Here is a 17908-nt window from a genome sequence, read left to right on the forward strand (position 1 = left end):
TTGCTAGTTTACACATTGATAATATATTCCTTTAATAAGTTATAGCAGAATTTTTCAAAACTATAAGATATTTTTATTTTGTGACAAATAAGTAAATATTTACTTACTTCAAATTTCAACGTAGCATCTGGTGGAATCAAAGGAGGACTACCACTTTTGCCATAGGCATATTCAGGAGCACATGTCAGTATAGCTATTTCACCCTTTTTCATACTAGCCACTCCGATATCCCATGCTTTGATGACACTACCACGGCCCAGATCAAACTTGAACGGCTTACCCCTATCTTTGCTAGAGTCAAATTTTGTTCCATCCAATAAAGTACCAGTGTAGTGAACCCTTACTTTGCAACCAACTGTAGGAGTATCATCTCCTTGTCCTTCTTTGATAATTTCTTTCAACACACCATTGTCTTTTGCAGGAGACAAATCTATTTCGGCCATCCTATAAGTAGAACGTGTAATTTATACCGAATTGACGGTTTTCTTAAATGAAAAATAGCTTCAAATAAAGTTATTAATGATTTGTATTTGAATCCCGCGAGCAGAGAACTTTCTGGACACAACGCGCGTAAATGCTGACGACGGGAGGAAATGATAGAGCAGAAATAGAGGAAGCGTGATTTTATAGGCAAATTATATATGAAAATGAGAAAATTGACAATGACAATACGTACGTTTTGTAACAAAGAATGCGTTCGGTTGTCTAATGTACACTGGTTCGTAAGCAAACGCGAATTCTTGCACACGTACACACCGGTGAGCCCGAGAAAACTAGTTTCTCCAGTCGTAGTTTCCAAGCAATCAATTCTATAGAATTTGCCAGAAAATTTGGAGTCACGCTACTAATATCGATAGTCGATATCATTCAATATTTGATTGTATCTCTATTCGCTTGTGAGTTCGATATTATATCGAATATATTTGAGGCGATATTATATCGATATTTTTAACATCAGGATTTTCAAGATAAATTAAAAAAATGTCTTATAATCCATTGTTGAGTTATATCATGTCTTCGATACAATACAGAAAAAATTATTAGCTAGATGCTGTTTATAGCCATCACTACCTCGATTCTTCGTTAAGTAGCGACTCGTAGCGGAGACTTTTGTAAATATATAGTGAATATACTGTTTATAACCATCACTACCTCGATTTCTCGTTAAAGAAAATGGCTCGTAATAGAGACTTTGGAACTATTAATTTATTACAGTAGTAGAACTATGTAAAAAATAGACAAAGAAATGGAAAAAAATGTCCTGTCTATACAATCACATGCAACGATTTGTTGTGCAACGATTCGTCGAGTTGTCACACGTGATTGTATAGATAGGAAACTTCTTTCTATTTCTTTGCTATTATTTTAAAGTAGTCCTACGACAGATTTTGTAGTTCCAAAGTCTCTTGGTCTGTTCTTTTCAGCTAACTGCTGAACTGGTGCAATAAGTTAAAGTGAGACAAGTATATTTTTTCTCATTCTAACTTATTGCACCAGTTCAGTAGTGTAGCTGAAAAGAACAGACCATATACTTACAAAAGTCTCCGCTACGAGCCGCCACTTTCCTTAACGAGGTAGTGATGGCTATAAACAGCATCTAGCTAATAATTTTTTCCGTATTGTATTGAGACAATTCAGCACAATAGGTAATACGTTTTTAATCTATTCTGAAAAATATATGGACTACATATAACAAAGATAGAATAAAGCCAGCGATACATGGTGCTTGTTTTCGTGCTAGATTGCTTGCTGGATATAAATACTCTGTTTTCATTGGTGCGTTTCCATCCATCTTCAGGAATTGTTAGAAAAATATTAATTTTCCTTGTTGTTTATTTTAATTTAAACAATATCGTTCAATAAGCAACGCATTTTTCAAAATAAAAAAATTCTAATACAAGCCAGATCACAAGAAGCATGTATTGTTTCTAATAGCACAATCACCATCAGGTACGGGAAAATCACTTGTCAATGTTTACTTATATTTCACTACGAGAAAGTCGTAAGAAATAATCATAATCGTGATTTCCGCAGTTCTACAGAACTTTTGCAAATTGGCCTTGGATTATCTGTAGAAGGGCCCAAATGTTAAAGTTACAATGTTACTGTTTGTGAGTAGTTGATTATTGCTACTTTCAAAATATGACGCAGACCGATAATCTCAACATGCTCCGATAATCTTGCACTAAAGTTATTAGAATTTTTTAAACGTACGCAATATATATTTATTTATTGATTATTTAAAAAAGCGCCAACGATGTATCAGAGTAGTATATCTATCAGTGATAGATTTACATTCATGTCCAAAAATAAATTTGTATGTAAATAGAAAATATTAATAACCTTATTGGATCCTTTCTAAACTCTCTTTTATTAATAAGAGTGCCTTTCAATGTTCTTATGAGCTGATCAGAAAACTTATAAATTATATTTAGAGGCAATGTTATCAAGAATTTACAATTAGGACTTTAATGTTGAAGTTGTTGAACATTAACATAGTGTAGTTTTGTAGTTTGCACTGTTTTTCTATTTGGTTTCATACAATTGTAAATACTTTTATATAGTAAAAATACAAATGTCAAGGTATAAAATATACTAACTATTGTATGAAAAATAAAAAAGAATTTCTTGTAAATGAAAAATAGTATATTATAAGATTATAAATGTTTTTATTTGCATATGCGCTTATGCAAATCCGTTTGGATAAGCCTTAAGCCATTTGTCATAAGCTACAAGCAAATTTGATTTTTTAGGCTTTCGCTGATGAAGTGGACTGAAATGTTCGCGAAACGTCGGAATCAAATAAAAATGAATCCACGTAGCTTAAGCCCGGAAACCAAATCTAATATATAAGCAAATTAATCACAGTTCATTATTTTAAAAAATAAAATCGACTGTGATTAGTCGATTATTGACACAGCTGATTATTTTCAAAAATGATTTTTGAAGGTGATCGACTGTAGTTGGTCAATTTATTTACAGCTCATGACTAATGTCATCAGGGAGTTTATTACAGTTCTGTGTGAGAAGTGAAAATGCGAAAAGTGAGCGAATTCATTAGATGTTGATCAATGAAATTCATTAATATTCTAGTAAATTCGCTCACTTCTCGCATTTTCACTTCTCACACAGAACCGTAATAACCTCCCAACACAAACTTAAAGAAACTACTATTATGGCCCTTCACCATCTTCCAAATCTTTTCCATGTTTGCGACGAAGCATACGCGATGAATCAACGCTTCTAGCGTCATTAACGGATGCATCCAGTACTACAACCGTTCGCTGTAATAAACTCTTGTATCCGATTGGCATATTCTTTTAGACTTAATATAAACTAATGTATACTAATCAAATGCAAGAGCTTATTGGACGCTCAGTGAGCAGTGTAGTACTGAATGTATCCATTGGCTGTCGCAACTAACGCAATGTGCGATATGCGACACTGATATCCAATGATCATACTGCTATTCTAGAAAAGCTGTACGCTCATTGGATATCAAGTGTCACGTGTCGCATTGCGCATCGTGCTGGCTGCGAGGCCATAATGCTATTTCTAGGGTGTGTTCAGAAACATCATCCGGTAGACCCGTTGTATTAGAGAAATACGAGAGTGAGATAAAAAAGAGAAAGATCAGTGAAGTTTTCGAACGTACTGGTTGTGTTTCAAAACGTCCTTTTTTGAGAAAAAATTTAGTTAATATCAGAATAAATGCTGAATTATTTTGCATAATAATTTGTTAAAACCGCGTGAACCAATAGGAATCGGTCTTATCAACACGATCCACGGCGATACACCAATACGGGAGCTGGATAGATATTGCACGTAATACTTCAGCAACGAAGTTGCATTCGTGTAATTACACCGCGCCATATTTCTGTTCCGCGCGCTTTGCTACGGAAAATGTCTGCTGGTTACGAGTACCTTTTCAGTTTGTACGGCTGGGAGTAGCGCGCGAGTGACTTAATACACTCTAGTACACTCCAGTGCTTGTGTGAGCGTCAAGATATATCATATATCATATCGTGTATTGTTGTGATTGTTTCCTGCGCAACTTGAGCCGCGTGAAGAAACGAGTGGAAAGGTTATTGGTGGTAACATCGCGCTCGCGATGTGCACGGACCCGCCACGATCCGCTTGTCGCGTACTTCAAATCATCGTAAGGCTGTATTGTACGGCCTAAGCGAGATTTCGCTTGCTTTGCCTACGGTGTGATCACTTCCCCTTCAGCACCATGTCGGCGAAACAAAATCTAACGAATAGAACAAATATGACCGAACGCTGTCGAATTTGCCTGGCCGATAACGGCTGCATGATCAGCTTGCGGAACGAACGTGTTGAAAGCAAGCTCAAGGATCTGGTGAAGTGTACTTTTGTCGATGTATGTTTGATAATAGTTTATTGTGTTAGATTTAACAGTAGCCAGATATTTCATATATACTATCACTTCTGTTCGACACAGATTAAGCATGAGGAGAACTTACCTGCTTTTGTATGTCATGTATGCCTCTACAAGCTGAATATGTGGAGCGAGTTCAAGGAACGATTTATACAGTCCAATAAGATTCTTCTAGGGCAGTTACAAGTATCAGCAGTTTCTGATACCGATGTAAGTATTTGTGGTATTTTTAATTGATTAGTTTTTATGATGGATGTGACTATTCAGCATAATAATATTTACTTTGTTTTAGAATAAGAACTCTTCTAAAAGTGTAAGAAATGCGGATGGAGGCATAAAAAGAAAACGTGTAAGTGAGAATACTGAGAACATTGTTTCTGATCACAATGATAAGGTATGTCTTCTATTTTGTCATTGCTTCATGTTTCTTTTACCATGTATAGTCACATTTTTGTTTCTTGATTACTAAAAATATGTATTAGGCTTTTGGTTTTATGTCTGATAATATTATTTGTGTTATAAATTAAACAATATTGCATTCGAAAACATCTTTTGAGGAAAATTTTATTGGAAATTTATAGCAAGGGAGAAATCCCAGGCCTAGAAGTTGTAATGTTAATTGTGGGTCATTGTGATGAAGCTTATATCTCATATAATAAATGAGAGAGCACATTCTTCTGTGATCAATTTGCGTGACATTGTTTACAACTCAATAACTTTTTTGTATGTAAATCTATATAAGGATAATATTTATTTTCTTTTACCTAAAAGTTTTGTACTTATATGAAAATATGCACAATATTAAAAAATTTGCATATATCTTTTTTTAATCAGTATATAGAAAGCCAAATTTTGTCTCCCTTTATGAATTATAGGTTTTCAGTAAGATTATCTCCAGAAAAGATGTTGGAAGGCACCACAAGTTTTACATTAATAACTGCATAGTAAACTATTTATTTCGTTTTAGAAGAAAACTAAGACAGAAGCAACTTCTTTAGCCAATGAACAGGAGACAGACCAAAATACAGTAAATACTATATGTATATCAGACGATGAAAGTGAAGCAGCTCTGCCCAAGAATTCTGACCAGGCGCTCAATGCTTCCGAGGATAATAATAAGCCGAAGGAAGAAAATGATGAAGTAATAGAGAGTAAGTCATCTGTAGGATCGGCAAAAAATAGATTGCTACCTGGGAAACGCGGTAGAGCTATCGAAAGAAGAAAGGCATCTACGAAACGTTGGGTAGAGAGAAAGAAGGCGCTCTTGGCAGCGACCGGGGAGGCTGTTTCTGACACGGATTCAATAGCTTCGGATGATGCGCAAATGTCGCCGGTGCAGAAAGCTCGTGCGAAGACCAATGCGGATAAGGAGGCAGAACGACAAAAGAGAATCGCAAAAGTCTTGAAGAATCTAGAAACGAATCTCTCGGAAAAATATACCGCGATTCACGGTGATAATATCGTTGGAGACAACACGGATTCTGAAACGCGTAGAAGGCGAACGACTAAGGAACCGCACTCAAACATCGCGCGGGAGAAGAATTCGTCCGACAAGCAGGCCAACATCATAAGAACCAGATCATCGTCTCAAGAGCACTCGATGGAAAAGGAGAACACTCCAGTCTCGTCAGCGACGAACATAGAAGAGCGCGCGAAGAAATCGGAGTCGCGAGCTGATGAGAAATTTACACCGCGCATGATAAAATCCGAGCTAACGGTTGGTAATGACAGGTACGTCGTGACGTCGATGCTGGTTCGCACGGGCACGTCGCGTTTGAATAAAGAAGCCATAAATAACGTAACTAAGGATAACAAGAGCTCCAACATTGACGAGAACAATCAAGAGACGAACACTGACATCATCGAAGCGGTCCAGCTGCGCAGAATTCATCCTGTGCCGTCTAATTTGAACAGCAAGAAATTTGAAAGATGCTTAAATGTCGATGTGGAGACCACGGAATTGGATTCGCTGAAGCGCGTGCAAGTCGAGCTGGCGAATTTCGTCGAAAATGAAATGAAGCAAAAGCTGTTAGGCATAAAAGACGGTAAGATCAACCGATTTGATAACTCCTACGGGAAAGCCTATCGCAAACTCGACCAGCAATTGAAGGGTATAGTAGGGAAGACTATAATAAGTAATATCGAGGCCTCTTTCATCAGAGACACATCTGTGCCTATTAAAGAATGCGACAATGAGTCATCTACAACGATTTCACGGGAATTTGTTGAGGTGGCTAAAAATTCGTCCAAATATCAGCCGATAGTCATCGTCGAGCGTCTAGATATCAAAAAAGCGATGAAACTGTGGAAAATCAACAACGCTGACATTTTTAACCAAATCGCACCAAGGAACAAACTTATCGGGCCGTTCAGTGCGGTGTCCCGCAAGCGACAGAGTGTACCTCCGAAAAGATATAATGACTACAATACTTCAGCCTTGGACTCTGACGCTGATTCCGACGAAATGGAAGAGCTAATCTACGAGCAGGCGGCATCCAAAATAACGAGCACTCCGAATTCGAAAATGCAAGGAACTGTAGCGAAACAATCATCGGCAGCGAACAATCAGCTACCCATTATCAAACGGGTGAATACTTCGACAGTTAAAACCTTGGATAATAACGTCACGGTATCCGTTTACAGAATTGAACAAAATTCAACGGTTGCGGCGAACGAGAAGCCGAATTATGAAGAGACCATTAAGATCGAAGAGGCTATAGCTGAGAATCACATATGCGGAGTTTGCGGCGTCTCGTTTGACAGCCGCAAGGATGTCGAGGCTCACGTACGCACTCACAGAACGACTAACGCGGAAAGTAACACAATTACTGTGACACGGCAGGTTCAGAAGCAGAAGGTGAAGCGCTGCAAGAGGTGTCAGGTGTTAGTCGATGCCCGCTTCGTGAAGGCTCACGTGTGCAAGACGCCAGCAGCGTCGTTACCGCACAAGTGTTACGTGTGCAACTTGACGTTCCGAACGGAGAAGCTTCTCATGCGCCACTTGGAGAACCACGACCAGTCGGAATTCAAAATAGAGAACGTCACAAAACCCGAGAGCAAGAAGGTGACTACTATATCCGCGAAATCGGACAAGGAACAGGACTCGAAGAGCGAGGTGTCAACAAAATCGCAGAATGTTTCAACGGAGAAGAATGAGGTTCAGTCCGATAAGACTATCAAGACGAGTGCAAAACACATAGACAAAACCCAGACGGTCGTGGAGAAGCCCAAAGAGACTTACACCTGCTTCGTGTGCGACAAGATCTTTACAGACGAGGAAGTATTGAAGGATCACTTGCAGAAGCATTGTGATGATTTGAGCGAGGGCGAACAGAGCAATAGTAAAGAGCAATATCAGTGTGCTATTTGCGGCGACACTCTCGAGTCGGATGAAGCTTTGGAAGAGCACGTTGGAAAACATTTGTTCGATGACGAAGATGACAATCCTAATCTGATCAGCATAGGAGAACAGGAGAACAATCAGTCGAAGGTCCACCGATGCGCTCAATGCTCGATGACATTCGACTCGAAAGTCCTACTGGAGATACACGTGCAGGCACACGAGGAGGAAGTCGCGATAGCGGAATGGCAAAAGAAGGAAAAGGATGTTTACCAGTATGAGTGTATGCTTTGTGACGAGCGCATTGCTACGGAGGAGCAACTGGTCCAACATTTGTACGCGATACATAACATATGCAATTCTAACGCGCAAATATGTCGATTATGCGAGCAAACCTTTGACACCCTTGAGGAACTGCAGGACCACGTAGCGACCCAGAGATGTATGATTCTACTGTGAGCTTTTCATTTCATATAGTTTTGTATAGGAGAGGGATAAAAAAAAAACAATATTTTTGAGCACATGACGATGTTAATTATGAACTTAATTAAATTTATAGCGAATCTTTTTCTAAATTTGTAATTTATAATAAGATCTGCTAAAATAGCGAGGTATAAGTGAATTCGGTTTTTTCTACAAAAAGTCTACAGATTAAAACGCTCATATGCGTTTCTAAATATTAAAATAATTTATGAGAAATAGATTGATCGAAAAAAAAGAATTTAACTTTTTCACTGGCTTTTGCGATATTTATAAAAATAAAATATAACTTGTAAAATATAAAACATACATGTGGCATGTATCGTTGTGTTTCTCAAGTCTCCAATTTGCAAAAAAATATAAAGAATACACTGTTGTGTAGAATATCTGACATAGCGCGTACATCTGTTTGTGTGTAATCTTTAAGCTGAACAAAAAATCCTATATTATTTTGCAAACAATAATAACTATTAAGATATTAATTAGAGAATATCAGTGAATGAGAGTACATGGAAAATGATAGAATAAGTTCTATGGGCAAAGTCTCATTCAAAATGTCGTAATTGTCTGTTAACAATCCTCTGATAATCATTCGCCGATATTCTTTAATTAATATCATAATAATTATCATGGTTTGCAAAATGGTGGGATCTTTTTGTTCAGTTTGAAGAGTTACATTTGCGTATGAGCGGATATACATGTTATGTATTCGACGACCTGTTTGACCTTCATATTTCAGATAATGATAAAAAAAGCATATTTTTATCCATTTTATGTTATTTTAAACATGCTAAATAAACTTACGTTAAGTATATTATTACTTTAAGTATATTATAGAAATTGAAACAGCTATAAAAACATTAGTAATAAATTTGTATTGTGTGAAATTATACAAATTTGCAATATATATATATATACATATATATATGTATATAAATGTAGAAAGAGGAGAAAGATATTACACAGAAAGAACATAATTTTTATGTAAGATAGATATTCATATTACTTTGCTGAACATAGTATTGTTCTTACGTTTATGCAAAAGATTGACGCGATTAATAAATGTAAATATATAGAATGTAGATTGTTCAAGCTTTTCATTAAATATTACATCAGCAATATTTCGATGAGATATATCTAACTAGTGTGGAACAAATTAGATATATCACATATTATACTATTATATACTGCATATATACTGCATACTCGTAAATATGGATGATCTTAATTGTAAAAATCCATACACTAGATTTTTATAAATTTTTTCGAAGTTAGTACCTTTGGAACCCTAAAACAAACATCTCGTGTACTAGAAAATAAGTTGATTTCTTGAAACATATATATGGTCAACAGATATTTCAATTTATGTGGAAAAGTTTATTGATAATTCGAGTATTATATATTTTTCCACACGTTTGAGTATTTTCATTCACGTTGACAAAGAGAAAAATGTTTTAGTGCTCCAAAAGAAATGCGGAAAATTCATAGCTCTTAAAAAAAAAATATTAAAATATCTTAAACCAAGTACATTACTGATCACAAGTTTTTTGTTTTTAGTCTAATCTCTATATCACTTGAAATATAATTATAAAACTACTTGCAATGCTATATGCTTGATATACTTGAAGTTTGTTAAACGGAAGTTTGTTAAACGGAAGTTTGTTAAACGGAAGTAGAAATAATAGCGTTATATGTGGTTTAAATAAATAATGGTTCATAAATTACTATATGTTAAGTGAGTTATAATTATACTTCTTGAATTAACGTCACCACATAGTTGTTAGTATATAATGAACATGTATAAAATCCAGATAAAGTTTTTCTTTGTGTAAAATATATAAGTAGTTTTCATTTCTAAAGCATTTATAAAATTATTAAGCTTTGTCTTGGACGATGGGCATATCAGTGTGATGCATTAGATATGTGAGACCTTACCACTATAATATCTCTATAAGTTTATTTAGTAATATTTTCAGTTTTATTCTTGTATATGGAACAAGATGCAAAATTATATTGACAATGTAACATGGTAAATTTACAAGACGTCTTATGTATAAGTATCATTTATTAGACATACATAATGAATTTTATACACAAGCTAGAATCTACTTAACAACTGTATGGAGTCGTGAACACTTCACAAAAATTAATTTGGAGGACTAATAAATGAATGATTATAAAAATCAGTCAGACTGAGTCAGAATTAAAAATTTCGCTATACTCTACGATATTTACATAAATACTGTGTACATAGACACAATGTATTCGTAATGAATACCTTGCTTTTTCTTCAATACGTATTACAATAATCGTAAATCAAATACCTCTGTGACTGCAGTTAAATAATTTAAAAATATCTTTTACAAGATAAATTGGGGTTTCTTGAAACAAAAGTGTGTTAACTATATGCATTATTTCTTACATGATGATTCATGCTGTATTTTATGTATTTAGATCCCCAGAAAAATTAATTTCACTTGATACACACACATGTGATATTTTCACTCGATAGATATTACACTTATTCAAGTATAATAATGATTTTAATAGGAGATATTTTAATATATTTTTTCTTTTTCCACATATTATATAGCAAGTTCGAAATATACAAGAATCATCGTTTTCGATTCAATAAAAACTAAACTTCAATGTTTTCTCTAAGAAACGATTTCCTAATATTATCGGACCTATATAAAAACAAATTATGTACACAACATATTTTAGATGAAAATATTCTTTCGATACAACGTAACATTCATAATTTATATTCTTATTGCCCGAGCATTCTCTCGTGGCAAATCATCAAATTCGTTTTATCAAATTATCATCAACTATAAGGTTCCATTGATAAATAGAACATTTCTATCGACTTTTCTGGGTCCCGAATTTCTTTATTCCGTATGTTATAATTTTATACGTAATTCAAAGTCTCGTGTCGTTTATATGCTCGCACGCTTCAAGTATACTTTAACGCTTCAAATTTGTTAAACGACCATGATAACTTCACATACTACTATGCTCTTATATCTATTATGTACAATGACACCATTCAGATAGACATTAGTTGCTTTAATAGTACACTTTTCTTTTAATAACAATAAATTAAATAGAACTCTCGTCGCAGCAGCCAAAAGATTCTTAATTTATAACAATGGTAATGAGTCATCAATCGTATGATTGTACAATATTCCAATACTTAACTCGTTATATGCGCGCGACACACGTGTAATCCATGTTTATCCACTGAAACTAACTAGCGCGGGGATTTCGTCTAACCTAGCTATCTAGAAACGAATTTCATTTTGAGTGAGTGTGAGAGGAAATCTTTGTGTGGAAAGCTGTTCATTTAAATTATAACTCTGCTAGTTGCCCCCGACGCTGCAGAAGGATCTCTGAACGAAATCGCTTCTCGACGTTTACACGACTCAATAAATGCAGACAATTCGTTCGCGCCTAGTAGTTCGAAAAACTCTGAAAAACTCGTTTGTCTGGAAGTCAGACTTCGAGTTTTAACCCGTTTCTCATCTAACGTATCATCCCGTTCATCGTATCGTTTCCTTGCATACGGCGCGAAACTGGCGTTCCACGACTTCGTACATTTCAACTCGCTATATAAGAAAACAGCGAGGAGAAACGAAATGCGAAAATTTCACTTTTTTCGCGAAGTTTACACATTAAGTAGCTAACGAACTTGTGGATTTGGCTTTATATCGTTAATTTATTGCGATACCAGGTCTACGTAATTCGCTGGATAGAGGCCGACTCTGCCGTCCTTTCTTCCTTTACACCACCCTTGCTCGTCCTCATCTTCTAGCTTCTCGAATACATCTCCTGAAAGAGTAGCGGTTATTCAAGTATTGAGTAACTTGAGTAATGTAGTATAAAATATATGAACTGTATATACAATGAAGTGAAATGAGCTGGTCATATTCTAAGGTCCTTATTCAGTACTTTTATCTCTCTTAATTCTTTTATCGATAAAAGTACTTCTAAATGTGACTTGTAAGTTTTCTGATTGCTTGTATGCACATTTAGAGGCATTTTTATCGATAAAATAATTCAAAATAAGGGCCAAATATAGAGAAAAATAGGACAGCTTGATAAGAGTTTATTTTCTTTGTAGAGTTATTATATAGAATGTAAATTGTTTAAGTCTCTCATTAAATATCATATGAGCAATAATGTACACTGAGAGAAAAATTATCTTAAAATCAACAAATATTTCTTTGATGGATGCTATTAACACATATTTACTTAAATTTAAATTCTTTTTATTTAAATCATGTGACACCGTCATTCATAGATGTATTATTAGAAACCGTGCATTTATTTAAATCTAAATTCTCTTTATTTAAATCAAATATTGTTTACCTGATTTAAATAAACAATATTTGGTTTAAGTAAAGAGAATTTAGATTTAAATGAATATATTAATGGCACTCATCCAAGAAATATTTTAAGATAACTTTTCTCTCAGTGTATTAATGATATATATTTAACTAATTATTTAAGAAATTAGATATATTATGTTCTACTATTACTGCATATATTACACATAAATGTAGATGATTTTAATTACATATGTATACGGAGAAAAATAATTTTACTTTTTTAGCAAAATCGTCGTTGCTACCGCATATTCGTAGTGACATTAAAAAATTTAGTTGACGTAACTAATTTTACAAATTACTCGTTATTAAAGCAGAAGTAATTTCGTTTGCCAGAATAGAAAAAATTTGTTGAGTGTATTTGTCGTAAGAATCACGTTACATTGCTATTGATGCAAAATAATATATCCTTAACAAATTTATTTGCTATCGGAGCAAAACTGCAACTGCTTATATAAATCCATCATGGTTTTTGTAGCAAAATAATTTGTAGATTCAGCAAATTATATCCAGCAAATAATGATTAGTACTCTTAGTAAATCTTTTTGCTGTCCATATAATAACGAAAAGATTTTGCTAAACCAACGAAATTTGCTAGGCCAGCAAATTATTTTTCTCGGTGTAGAATACGTTTCTAATGATTAACTTATGACGGATCTTTTATGATAGTGTATAAATTTGTAATAGATATCTCAAGTTGGGTCGATTTGTTTTCCAGACTTTGCCAATATTGTAGGAACACATTGCACGTGCCTTGTTTAAAAGTGAGCTCGTCCGCTTCCGCTCCTTCGTAATCATACAACGCTCGTACAGGAACTCCGGGTTCTCCATTATCGACCAGTGGCTCACCACCATCCTCATCCCATTCCTCCTCCTCGAATGGATTTGACTCTTGTTTGGCGTTAGTGCCGTTACTACACAATCGCGCGTTTCATATAATTAGCTTCGGACTATAAACGAAACAGATCACTCGCGGGCAATCCTGGCTCACGAGTACTCACGTGATCGTCGAGGTCCTGTTGCCGTTGTCGGTCTCGTGGTTATTCTTTTCCGAGGACTGCTTGGTGGAAGTTATCGTGTCCGTTTTACTGTCCCCGTGATTGCCGTCCGCTGATATCACTCGGCCGGCGGACTTCGATTTTGATTTATTATTCACTGGCGGAAATTCCTATTTGAATAAGCGAAGATGTTAGGTACGCTTCGTTGAAGTTCGCATAGCGTGCACCAACAGGTGCACGGAGTATCTTGAACGAAAATGTCATGCGTGCAACCAAATGTTCCGTATGACTCGAGTCGCTCGCTGCGATTATTTTGCGCTTTAATGAGCATGCCGACGAGCATGTAACGTGCCGTTTTGTTTTGTGAAAGCTGTCGGTACACCTCACTGCGTCTATCTTCTCAATAAACTGTGAGCTTGATTCTATTTCAATTTCGATCGGGTCAGCTGTTTTTCTCGCGAGCACTACCCTCAATCGATGGAGCTATGCAACGAACTCTGCATTTTTTTACATACTTTTTTTTATGGAGAAGATAGTTTTCATTCGAGAAAGGAATTCCATCGCAATAAATTTTACCAATTCGGAAAGTGCGTATTTACAAAGCACACTGAGACCCGAGACCCGTTTTGCGAAACGAATAAGAGTTAATGTGATGAGAATTACAGCTAATCGATTTTAAGTTACAGATGTATCATTATAGATGACACACATTTTAAACGAGATGTTCTTGTGCGAGAAATGATTATCTGACAGATCAATATGCACGTTTTATGATACACCATGCGTGGAATTAACATACAGAATGACTCACGACTATCGCGTTTTCTTGGGGACGCTACATCTATACAAACTGTCAATTTTCGCTGTTAAATGTATCTTATGTCCATCACTACTCGTTCAGTTACAAACCATTGAACTGCAAGATTTATGCGAAATCTGGAAATCCGTAACCGAAAGAAAATGCGATAGTTTTAAGATAGTTGGTCCGTGACGACACAGTTAAAAAGTTAATGATTAATACAACATAAAGAAACCCGATAAACTAATATATATATATTCTCTCCGTGTGTACACCCACATAAGTTTTTTGTACTGTCTTCTCTTTTTTTTCATTAAAAGCATAAGAGTAATTTGGTCGCTAGAATTAAAAGCGTGACATCAGTATTCGTTTCACAGTATATATAACTTTGACTTCAATTATGTCAGTTTATTTTACAAGGGAATACGCGAACCCGAACTCTTTGATTTTGATACAATTTGTGAGTATGTAGAGTAATCAATGCATGAATAATGGGATGTTCCATTATCGTTATTTAAAGGTATGATTTACACTCTCAAAGTAAAAAAGGACGATTCCACTTTTTCGTGTATTACTCTAAAATTAAACGAGATAGAAAAAAATTTTTTAAATAAAAGTTTAATGGTAGGTTAAGTGCTGTAAATTGACATAAGCATAAATAAAAAATTATTTAAAACTTTATTGTAAAAAATTTTTTATAGGTATTTTTTTTTATTTATGTTTATGTCAATTTACAGCACTTAACTCTTACCATTAAATTTTTATTCAAAACACTTTTTTCTATTTTTTTTAATTTAAGAGTAATACACGAAAAAGTAGAATCATCTTTTTTACTTTGAGAATGTAAATCATACCTTTAAATAGCGATAATGGAATATACCGTTATTCATGTATTGATTTACTCTACATACTTACAAAAGTATTAAAATCAGAGAGTTCGAGTTCGCGATGTTACCTTATTAGTTAATCTGTTTAATTTTATATATGTTTAGATTATCTATTGATATACTGTTAAAATTCAAAATTATTTTTAAGATTGACAGACAAACTACCTTAAGGCAGACTGCAATGTAATTCTTCCATTCGCGAAATGAATTCGATATTAATCCCGTCGTTTAATCTTGTAACAAGGTCTTCATTTGTATAATACTCTTAAGCGCGTGGAACATGCAGATATCGCATGTGACTCTGACAATCGGTTGCAGGCATATGTGACTTACTGTTAAGCTTGATGTGATTCTTACTTCTATCTTTTTAAATAATATTATAGTATAACTATATATATACCGTATATATACCACGAGCAGTATTATAAGCGTCTCAAAAGAAACCAATTTACAAACTTTCGAGGAACGGAGAGCTTTTCTAATTCAAATTAAAACTAAGAGCGATTATTTGGATCTTACGACTCCTTTCATAAATCGCATTACGCTAATATCAGGTTCTATAATAAGTAAAATTTTCCAAGTAAAAAAAATATTGTATTTTTATGTTGCTCTAATTTCATGAAATAATGTAGAGTAAAAGTGTCAATGCTTGGACACTAATAACGTTGATATCTAACTCTGGACATTTTTATTGTTTTGATTTTCTCAAATATAGATATTTAAACTTTAAACTCTTAAGAATATATGTATATATTCAATATATATTGTTGCGTCCGCGCTTTACTGATTTGTAAAGCACCCGATTGATGGTTTAGGATGACAAGCGCTCCTTGACGATGGGTTGTCAAGGGAAGTAAACAGCTGCTGACAGTAGAGTTGGACACGAGCTTTCGAACCAAGCTGACGTGTCACGGTTTCTCGCGATGATTTCGGGTAATATTTAATTGTAGAGCTGTAAATACATGCTTATTGTTCTTTGTAAAACCAGCTTGCTTATTCTCTTCCGAACGCTTGCGCGAGTGTTGGTGTGAGCGTAACAATATACATATATTCTTTCCGTATCGAAAGTTTAAATATTCATATTTAAAGACCAAAACAATAAGAATATCCAACGTTTAGGTACTACTGTTATTATTGTCCAGGCATTGGTATTTTTACTTTCACATGTCGTTTTGATTCTACGATCTTTTGTCATCTTTTGCATGCATTGTTTTACAAAATTAAAATTACATAGAAGTACAATTGCTACACTTTACCTGGAAAATCCGAAATTACTTATTACATAAGCCAATAATAATAGCAAGTTTCTTAAAAATTGAACATTTCTACAAGCTATTTTTGCCTATGGAAATCTTTTACGACAAGATACTAATTATTCGTTAACGCAAAGGAACATGGAAAGAATCTGATTAAGACTCTTGGTTTTTCATCGCGATTATCTTGATTTACCTCGACGTCAGAAGAAAAGAAATGTATGGCAAAAATTTCTGCAAAGTACGTCGAAGTGAAAAGATACATTCAAATAATGATACAATTGATCAAGCATACCTCTAAAGTATTCTGAATACTTTCCTTTTACTTTAACAATCAATAAATAATTGTTAAATTAACGTGATAAGATAATGAGGAAATATAGTTTAAGAAAGAAAGTTGCATGTCACGTTAAGTTTACGATTATTTATTGATTGTTAGAATAAAAGGAAAGTGTCCGTAGTATTTTAGATGTGTGCTTGATCAATTGCAGATATCATTTGTTGAACAGAAGAAAACGCTCAGTAGATGGCACTCTTTTACAGCACTTACCAGTTTTCGGCATCTTTGTTCGGATCTCCTCCAATATCGAGGGATGTTTATAAATTACTTATTAATAATTATTTATTATTCACTTCTTCCCTTTAAAATCCATACCTTAATACGCAACAATATCCGCGCGAAAGTGCTGATGATAGGAAGAGTGCCGACTACTGGATATTTTCCCCTGTCTTATATTTTTTTGTCTCGATGTATTTTGCAGAAATTTCGTTCATGCATTCCCAAACAGTACAGATATTTCAAGGGATCTTAAGAATCCCTTATATCCTTGATATTAAGAAATATCTTAAGGATATTCTGAAGACATAACAAGATCCTCAGGATGTCCACAAGACATCTCTTAGAGGTGTGTGTTGTCTGGGTTCTGACGTCATCAATCAAGAGCTCCACGGTGAGGAATGAGGTGCCTCAAGACACATTGATATCTAATTAAGAAATGTCCTCCTCTTGTCAGCGCAATCCTCTACGTATCTGCCGCTACGACGATGGCTCCTTGGTTTTTACCCGATCACCTCACCAGTTTGTAAATTCGTCTCTGTACCTGCCAGACTATACAGTCCGTGTTCACCTTAGGCGCAGATCCGTGGTTACGTGCGAGTACAAGCGCGTAGCGGATTACGGTTAATTCGGTTAAGACAGCTAGCGAGCTAGAAAGCTGAGAAAGGAAACCCATCCTGGATGACCTCGCGTGCTCAGCGTGTCTTCGGCGAGCGGCTGGGGACTTCCGTTAAGAGCGGTCGCGTGCGTAGCCGATTGATCGATTGGCCATCGATGCCCGATCGAGACGAGCTCGTTGACAATATTG

The 17908-nt window shown here is 35.0% G+C and overlaps 3 protein-coding genes across 8 annotated transcripts in view; 1 reads left to right on the forward strand and 2 right to left on the reverse strand.

Annotated features, from left to right (window-relative positions):
• Nucleotides 1–1001, reverse strand: part of LOC116850795 (FK506-binding protein 59-like) — a 3352-nt gene extending 2351 nt beyond the window's left edge. Inside the window, exons 1-2 of one of the 2 annotated variants that reach the window (XM_032829454.1) lie at nucleotides 677–999; nucleotides 108–444 (exon numbers count right to left, since the gene is read on the reverse strand). In XM_032829454.1, the coding sequence (XP_032685345.1) occupies nucleotides 108–443 (336 nt within the window). In that variant the 5' untranslated portion in view covers nucleotide 444; nucleotides 677–999. Of the gene's footprint in view, nucleotides 1–107; nucleotides 445–676 lie in introns of both variants that reach the window. The other variant, XM_032829456.1, reaches the window with a different exon arrangement.
• A 2663-nt stretch (nucleotides 1002–3664) lies between these two features.
• Nucleotides 3665–10055, forward strand: LOC116850821. Of its 2 annotated transcripts, none has more exons than XM_032829524.1 (4): nucleotides 3665–4381; nucleotides 4463–4609; nucleotides 4692–4793; nucleotides 5370–10055. In XM_032829524.1, the coding sequence occupies exons 1-4, from the start codon at nucleotides 4235–4237 to the stop codon at nucleotides 8196–8198; spliced, it is 3225 nt and encodes a 1074-aa protein (XP_032685415.1). In that variant the 5' UTR covers nucleotides 3665–4234; the 3' UTR covers nucleotides 8199–10055. The 2 variants fall into 2 exon arrangements, with proteins under 2 accessions (XP_032685415.1, XP_032685414.1); XM_032829523.1 differs by having other exon boundaries at nucleotides 3668–4381; nucleotides 5367–10055.
• A 211-nt stretch (nucleotides 10056–10266) lies between these two features.
• Nucleotides 10267–17908, reverse strand: part of LOC116850822 (protein kinase C and casein kinase substrate in neurons protein 1) — a 49895-nt gene continuing 42253 nt past the window's right edge. For all 4 annotated transcript variants that reach the window (XM_032829527.1, XM_032829526.1, XM_032829528.1 and 1 more), the window contains 3 exons: nucleotides 13609–13775; nucleotides 13361–13521; nucleotides 10267–12050 (listed from right to left, as the gene is read on the reverse strand). In XM_032829527.1, coding sequence (XP_032685418.1) covers nucleotides 11938–12050; nucleotides 13361–13521; nucleotides 13609–13775 — 441 coding nt within the window. In that variant the 3' untranslated portion in view covers nucleotides 10267–11937. The remainder of the gene's footprint in view (nucleotides 12051–13360; nucleotides 13522–13608; nucleotides 13776–17908) is intronic.

Source organism: Odontomachus brunneus, unplaced genomic scaffold (assembly GCF_010583005.1).
Source record: "Odontomachus brunneus isolate Ranch 3 - 2012 unplaced genomic scaffold, Obru_v1 Obru_scaffold_156, whole genome shotgun sequence".
Taxonomy (NCBI): domain Eukaryota; kingdom Metazoa; phylum Arthropoda; class Insecta; order Hymenoptera; family Formicidae; genus Odontomachus; species Odontomachus brunneus.

Coding starts and splice junctions, on each gene's coding strand:
- LOC116850821 (XM_032829523.1), top strand. CDS start 4,235: ATGTCGGCGAAACAAAATCTAACGAATAGAACAAATATGACCGAACGC. Junction 4,382..4,462: donor TGAAGTGTACTTTTGTCGAT/GTATGTTTGATA, acceptor TGTTCGACACAG/ATTAAGCATGAGGAGAACTT. Junction 4,794..5,366: donor TTTCTGATCACAATGATAAG/GTATGTCTTCTA, acceptor ATTTCGTTTTAG/AAGAAAACTAAGACAGAAGC.